The sequence below is a fragment of the Austrofundulus limnaeus genome, unplaced genomic scaffold, assembly GCF_001266775.1.
Source record: "Austrofundulus limnaeus strain Quisiro unplaced genomic scaffold, Austrofundulus_limnaeus-1.0 Scaffold1144, whole genome shotgun sequence".
Taxonomy (NCBI): Eukaryota; Metazoa; Chordata; class Actinopteri; order Cyprinodontiformes; family Rivulidae; genus Austrofundulus; species Austrofundulus limnaeus.
In genome coordinates this window covers 68,358-76,212 of record NW_013953546.1, presented here as the reverse complement: position 1 = coordinate 76,212, position 7,855 = coordinate 68,358, and the positions used below count along the sequence as shown (strand labels likewise).

General features: G+C 38.9%; 1 protein-coding gene across 1 annotated transcript in view; it reads left to right on the top strand.

The window, feature by feature from the left end:
- Positions 1-2,981: 2,981 nt before the first annotated feature.
- The window catches only part of lsamp (limbic system associated membrane protein), a gene marked incomplete in the record, with an annotated part of 71,218 nt that continues 66,344 nt past the window's right edge, over positions 2,982-7,855 (top strand). The window contains 1 exon segment of the mRNA XM_014030929.1: positions 2,982-3,798. Within this exon segment, the coding sequence (XP_013886383.1) occupies positions 3,732-3,798 (67 nt within the window).

Below are 7,855 nucleotides of genomic sequence, written 5' to 3'. Positions count from 1 at the left end.
AAAAAAAATCCAAAAATGTGTGCAGGCATGTAACATGAGAATGAAGTTCTYTGAAACTGGGGATATTGGTGTGTAAACACACGGAGATGATTAGAAATGAGAGTKTGGAGGCCAAAGAGGAAGATAGAGATGAAGGCTGCAGGCACCGCTGTGACTTTAGTGTTTGTTATCCCTGAGGAACAGTTGGAGGATAGAGTTCCCTGAGTCAGTGTGATCAATCTGCTCATCCTGGTTCTCCGTTTTATTTTATTTTATTTTGCAACTATAGACCCATCTGTGAAAGTATGACTGACAGTGAAACACAATTGCATCAGGTAGTTGAACAGCAATCAAACAAAATGCATTAAGAAATAATGCAAATTGTTTGCACAAACCTCATTTATCTTTGCCTTTGGGTTTTTTTAATTACATTTTGATCATTCTTAATTTTCTGCAATATTTCACATTTTTAATCTTGCATATTACAATTACTGAAATGACTATTCATTACATTGTACTTTCTTATGATGTTAATAAAGCTGGTATACAGCATATTAGGCTCTAAAGACACTTTCCATCCATCCATCATCAACCTGTTCTTCTTTTCAGTGTCKCTSGTGGTGCCCATGTCCTGCAGTCATTGTGCAAAAGGTGGGGTACACTCTGGAGAGGTCACAAGTCCATCACAAGCCCACCATTCACTCTCTCACTCACACCTAGGGACAATTTAGAGTTACCTAAATAAATAAATAAATAAATAAATAAATAAATAAATAAATCCTAACACATTTTTGGTGTATGGGAGGAAACCAGAGTACCAAACCAGTTCTCCAGACAGGATTTGATCCAACGGTCTTCTTACTGAGAAGCAACTGAGCAACCATGCTGCTAAGACATTATCTTTTTTTTTTAAATCAAATAATAGGAATATGTCTCTCTCCATYAATCATGGTTCAAATTCAAAGTCTTCTACCGATTTTTCCAGGGAATAAAGGAGATCTTTTGAAGAGTTTGAGATTGTAGCAAAAGGAGAAAACAAGAGCAAAATGAGAAAGGGGGAATCCAAATGACTGTAATTTGTTTCACCTGAAATCCTGCATTTCCTGGAAGCCACATTTCATTTGAAATCTAACAATGTATCCGGGAGGCTGGATAATAGAGGCAGTGGATGTGAATATGTGGCGGGGAGAGATGCATGCATGAAATGATGACAATGATTTCTAAAGAAATTACTGTGAGTGCAAAGAGTCGTGTCTTTCCGGGCTGGGAGGTGAGCCCTGCCCATCTGCTGTCTCTGCTGATGGTGCTTTCAAAGAAAATGGAGCAGGTGTGCAGCATTACATGCAGTTGTTGTTCTCACTGAGAGACCATGGTGCCTAATGAGGGGCCTCATTGATCCATTAGAGCACTTCAGCTCAGCTCAGTACCTCTGGATTTTAATGTTCTGTTAGGGAATGACTTTTAMTTCCTGCTTCATGACCCTGAATAAAACAGCAGAATATTTCTCCGAGGTAAATGTACCTTAACAAAATGGGAATTTCCTATATTTARGACCATACAGAATTCCCTAAAAAACAATGCATGCCTTTCTGTTTCTATGAGATGATGTAATAAAGTCATTTCACCAAAAGTAAGCACACGTCTCAGGTTTTCTTTTTTCTCAAAGTTAAAAAACGTCAAAAGTAAACTGAACTGCACTTTCCTCATAAGATGTGATGACACTGTTTTAATTAACCATGAGGCTTGATGAGTCCAATCAACAAGTATTTTGATTCAGATGAAACAGAGGTTGGGGTTTTTGGAATTAAATGTCTTAAGAACAAACATGGCAGCCCTTTTTTTTTTACTCTGGATGACATTAAGTTTGCCTCTAATACAAGTATAAGAAATCTTGGTGTTATTTTGTTAATCAAGACTTATCAATAAACTCTCAGCGCAAAATGAGAAAATGATCCAGAAAAGTTGGTACATGCATAAGTCGTAGGCAGACTACTGTAATTCTTTCTCATCTGGATTTTTCTTTAAAAGGTCATTCGATTGATCGATTCAGTCAGAATGAAACTATTTCTCCAGACTTTGGTCAATGAAAGTGTTATCTACAACAGGTTCGATATTTATTATTTTTAATTCTTTTCTGAACTTAAAAAAATCCATGTTAACTTTAAATATGTTCATTCTATGAAAGCTGGTATAAAATCATAAAGCAAGAAAAAAATTGCACTTTGTCCTCATATCAGTGGATTTTATCCTTATATTATCAAATTGTAAACAAAATTTGTGACCAGCTGCCAAATGCCACATGCATTTGTTCGCCAAATATCCATACTGATGGTTAAGCACTGCTATCACCAAGCCCTATGTGGTATTTCCTGCATAGATTTTAACATCTTCTAAACAGTGAAGTAGCTGGTGGAAATGCAGCAAAATGGATATATGTTAAACAGAGAATTCGGCAAGCTGCCAGCTACTTTTGAACCCCGTGCATCTCCACCTGGTGGGATGCTGTCATTTAGGGAAAATGCTTGACATGCATTATGGGAGATGTAGTTTATGGTCAATGCTGGCATTAAAGCAGCATACGCTTATTTTAATGTGGCCCGCAGGCCTTTAGTTTGACACGTACCACATGTGACGAATTAGTCTCACAAGTTGGTGTTTTAAGACATATTTATACTCAGATTTGTTGAGTGAAATGTGCAAAAGGTTGCAATAACTGTATGTTTTTCAGTGTCGAGGTCAGTCTTTATGAAGCTCCATTCCCTGCTTGATTTATTCTTGAGATTATTTGTGTCCCCACCACACTTTTTTTGCATTCAGCAGCCAATTCACTTCTATTTTCACCAATATGTTGTCAGAGTTGTCTGAATCATCAAACTTGTTTCCACAAAAAGTCAACCTAATATAATTCAGTCAACCGACTCAAGCTTTCTCGTTGTTTTTYGAGGACTCAGCCGCTTTGTTTACATCGACCGTGTACCCACATTTCAGAATTGACTATCAATATATCTGGAAAACCGCTGAAGCAAACTCTTTCAAACTGCTGCATTTGACATAATTCAGAATAACATTTTTTAAGGATTAATTTCACTTTGTAATGTGCACCATGCTTTGAACATCAGGTCTTTCGGACATGTAATAAATGAATAGTACACGTCAGGTCATTTGACTGAGGTGTTATTTGTTTGATGGATTGATCCCACTGAGCCCCAGTTGACTCCTGCCTTCACCTTCATGCATCAGATTAAAGTGTTTGTCAGGACTGAACTCCCTGGAAGACGTCTCCACAACCTCAGTTAACCTTGATTTATTCACGACACGCTCTTCAACACACCAATTTCACAACGGATTGCCATAATGTGCGCAGCGGCTCATTGAGCTCAGCTATTAATGAACGGCAGCTTCAGGTCTGTGCTTGGCCAAAGAGTGTGTGTGTGTGTGTGTGTGTGGGGGGGGGGTGGGTAATAAAAAAAAAGGTGCGCAGTGGGGAACAGCAGAGGGCAGCGCAGGACAGAGGATGGGCGCACAGCGAACAGCCRGCKGAATGGAGCGATCCTGAGTCCAGTCCAACATTTCTGCTTGTTGTTGTTGCTGCTGCTGGTGGACGAGCTGGTTCTTTTGGAGCATTATTTCCCGATRCCACCTCATTAACCTTCCAGGAGGACGTAATTTCCCGCGGACGCAGAACCTCGGCAGGACATCAAGTTTTGTTGTGGAGGAGCTTGGAGCCGTTGGAGCCACAGAGAGAGGACGCCATGCAGCGTCACTTGTGGATACACGCCGTTTGGATCCCCTGCGTCACGGTCCTCTTCGCATTTCAAGGCAAGATGATAAATGAGCTCCTTTCTTACCTTTGGGTGTAAAAAAAATAAAAAAATAAACAAGGGGACAACTCCTGCAGTCAGTGCAGAAAACTGTTCTCGTGCGTTCTGGAGTCACGTCTTAATTGGATCAGGTGCTGTGCGGCGCATCTSGGGTGCGCATGTTTCACACGTGCTTGAAATGTGAAATTGTCCCACTCTGGAACTCAGATAAGATCAGACTAAACAGATGCAAATGTTTGCAGCTTGGATATGAAGGGGAGATCTGCTGCTGCGTTTTTGGGAGATAACAGCAGTTTATCAGTGAAAGTTTTCTGCTGCGTCTTTGGACAACTTTGTGCGTTTTAGTCACAGGTTGACAGTATGTTGCCTGAAAAGCTGCTCTACCTTAATTTCCATTTAGAGAATTATTATCATATTTATTTATTTATTAATTTTTGCAAGGAAGTTTCTCCAAAAGTTGGTCAGGTTCCAGCCGTTCCCAAGAACAGGACTACACAGGCCTCTCACAGTTTATTAGTTAAAGCATTTATTTCAAAATAGTTTATAGGTCATACACTGTATGTCCATCAGCGAAACACCATATTTTTTTGAGAATTTTATTAATGCACCATAAAACTGTCAAAAAAGTGCTAAAACATGATGAATGCTCCTAAATGTCACACAGTAGATATAAAAAGTCTACGCACTCGTCTTGTTAAAATGTCAGGGTTTTGTGATGGAAAAAAATGAAACTGTCAGAACTCATTTCAAACCCTTTTTCACTTTTTATTGAAGCATGTCCTATACAAAAAAATTTGGAGGAAAAAAAGTGAAAAGCTGGTTGCATAAATGTTCACATCCTGAAACTGTAATATAGCCTTCAAGTCATTTTATCGGGAATCAAACATACAAYCATTTACTCTTCAAATTAGCCTTATGTCAGAATGTGGAGCTAAGTAGACCTCTTCATATCATCACATATTTATTATCAAATTTTGAGAAGGACCATGTTTAGGATATTGTAAAATATTAATTATACTCTGGTGAAGAAAAGCAAACCCACAGCATGATGCTGCTACCACCAAGTTTGAAGAGTGTTCTTTTGGTGACACAGTCTTGTTTCTACACAAAATATACCTTTGAGAATTGGGGGAAAAAATCCCCCTCCAATTTTATCAAACAACAACACATTTTCATCCATGCTTTTGAGAGGCTTGATTTTTTATTTTTATTTTGGTAAGACAATGCTCCCCTACAAATTAACCTTGACACATGTGGAACACGAGCCAAACTTTCTGCAGCTCCATCAGTGCAGGCCTCTCAGCGGCCCCCCCTGACCAGTTTCATCTTGCCCCTCTTAATGTCACTGTTGTTATAGATTTTCTCCACTTCCCAATGACTATCTTCACTGTGTTCTGTTRAATGTTTAATACTTGCAAAAGAGGTAACCTTTCCTGACTGATTCCTATTAATAATGAGATCCTATTAATGCTCTGTGAGCCCTCTGTGAACCGTACATTTTGCTGTAGGATGTAAGTGAAATTCTGCTGAACAGCAGAACTTTGTTTCAGGTTGATCAGAGTCACTTTTAATTGATGGAGGGTGGGTTCCCAAGAAGACTGAAGGCTGTAATTAAACCAAAAGCTTCTTCAATGAAGCAATGGTTTAGGGGGGTGTACACTTATGCATCCATCTCATTGTATGTTTTTTTTCTCTTACAGTCTTACAAGGATTTATTTATGTTTTTTTTTATTGGACAGAATAAGCATCACAATTTAAAAAAGCTTAAGAAATTAGTCATAGTTTCATTTGCGTGTTTAAATGTTTAGGACCAAACAGATCAGTAGCAAACTTAACAAAAAGGAAACAATATACCTTCTTTTTAAAATCTATGCTCCTTGTTAGTGTAGACTGGATCTTTTCTTCTTTCACCTGACCCCAGATTCATCTCCAAACAACCATGGCTGATTCAGAGCTGATCTAGCACCTCTCAGGYAGCTGGGAGTTGAATCAATTAGCTGCTTTTGTCTCCCACTGGAGCAGACCACCTAAGAAAGTGGCRGCCCTGACCAAGCATATTGGATTCACTTTAGCACTACTTTGATGCTGYCGAGCTGCCTGGATGGTGGGATGTATACTAGACTGGGGTGGAGGTAGAAAGGAAGGAAGAGCCACTGGTGCAAGAAAAGGAAAAAAAAACTATTAAATAGATGAGAATGGGTTCAAAATGGGTGAATTTTAGGAATACTTATTGGACTCTGTTCATTGGCTCACATTTAATGGAAGCACAAAGTGACTCCTAGTTTCCTTGGTGTGTTTTGAATTTGCACAATCTGTAAGTTAACTGATTTTAGTGCTTAATGCAAAATAGTCTTTAAACATTTTGGACTGAATGTCACAGCCAAGATCCTGAATTCGTGTTTAATTTAGAGATGAAATGTGACATGTTTGCTTTTTGATAAGTTACTATTAGTTTGTTTTACTCCCTCTTATATTCMCTTTTTAATTGTTTCAAATAAGAGTGTTCTGGCTGCCTTGACTTTTTTAAAGCACAATTGAGATATTAATGCAACTTTGGGTGTTTTCACAACTGGTAGACTTTGTTCGATTGGGGACCACAGTTGCAACCAGGACTTTTAAACTGCACTTTGTCAAATGACACCAAGAACCAGTGAAGGAAACAACATGACAGCCTCAGAAGAAGTCAATGAGCACAACTTCCTTRGTCACGAACTGTAAACAAACACTGAGTGGCATCAGATTTTAGTGGTTGTAGGATTTCTCRTTTGTTTTGGGCAAATGTGTCAAACAAACTCTTCAACAATGAGCTCAGACCGAGAGGACAATGAGGCAGAATCATGGAGAATGTTGCTTTTCACACTAGACGACTGCATTTCCACTGACCATGAAAATGCYCAAATTAGAATTTCGAAAATAAATTTGCTCAACGGAAACACGTCAATTTCGAAAAAAATACTTTTTTCGACAATGTTTTTGCGCCAGGATGAGGAGGTATTTCSGCCYTATTGAAATTGGTGTTTTTCGCAAAACTATAATGGAAACACTTTTTTCGCATCACGGGAGTCATGTGATCAACAACCGGCTGTTTCTACTGGCGAAAAAGACAATGACAAAGAATAAAACAGGAAGTAGAAGTAGTATTAATATCACAGAAGTAGTAAAATAAAGTAGTAAACTCACCGACTACAATTTCCCAAAAACACAGCATACTTAGCCGCTCCCAAGTAGGGGCTTGTCGCTGGAAAGCCTCGATAAAAGACGCCAACGTCTCTTCTGGTAGCTGATGATGAGCGCTAGTGTCGCGGTAGCAACATGCTATGTGTTTACATCCATTGCCTCCATGTTTGTAATGACTTATCACGAGAACAAACATATTCACGCGTGACTTTAATAGCATTTCTTACTTAATGGGAACACCGCAGATGCGAAACTGTGTTTTTTCGACATTAACAGAATATCGAAGTTTTGTGCACATTTGCAATGAAAACGCAACTTGAGACAGCTTCATATGKTGTGTTGTGCACTGAGTAGGAGCACATCCGACTTCTTAGCTGTGATGTCCACCTTTAATAGACAAGGATGGGGCCATGCAGCACTAGCCATTTGGGTACCCTAAGCACAASTGCATTGTGAACCACCCCAGAGTTCACATCAACCGAGCCAAGACCTCAGTTTGTAGGTGCACTAAGGTCCAATTATGCATTCACCCCTCCCTAAACAAACTGGACTTTCTAGGTAAATGAACTAGAYTTTGATTGAAGTAGACTAAACTGGGCTGGTGTGAATACACCATTAATCACACTGGTAAAACGTCCAAAAATGTAAATATTTCATGTGACCAAAACATATCAAAATGCCAGTTCAGTTCTGTACAGTCCAACTTTTAATGACTTGTGTAAACTTTAAATTGTGTTTTTACTGTAAGTCTGCCTGAGCTGTGAAGCTCCAAAAGGATTTTTGTGGTTTTGCCACTAATTTCACCAAAATCCCATTGTTATGTATATGAATTTTTTTATTTATTTTTCCAGTTTTGTCAGTGCTTGATGACGTACTGC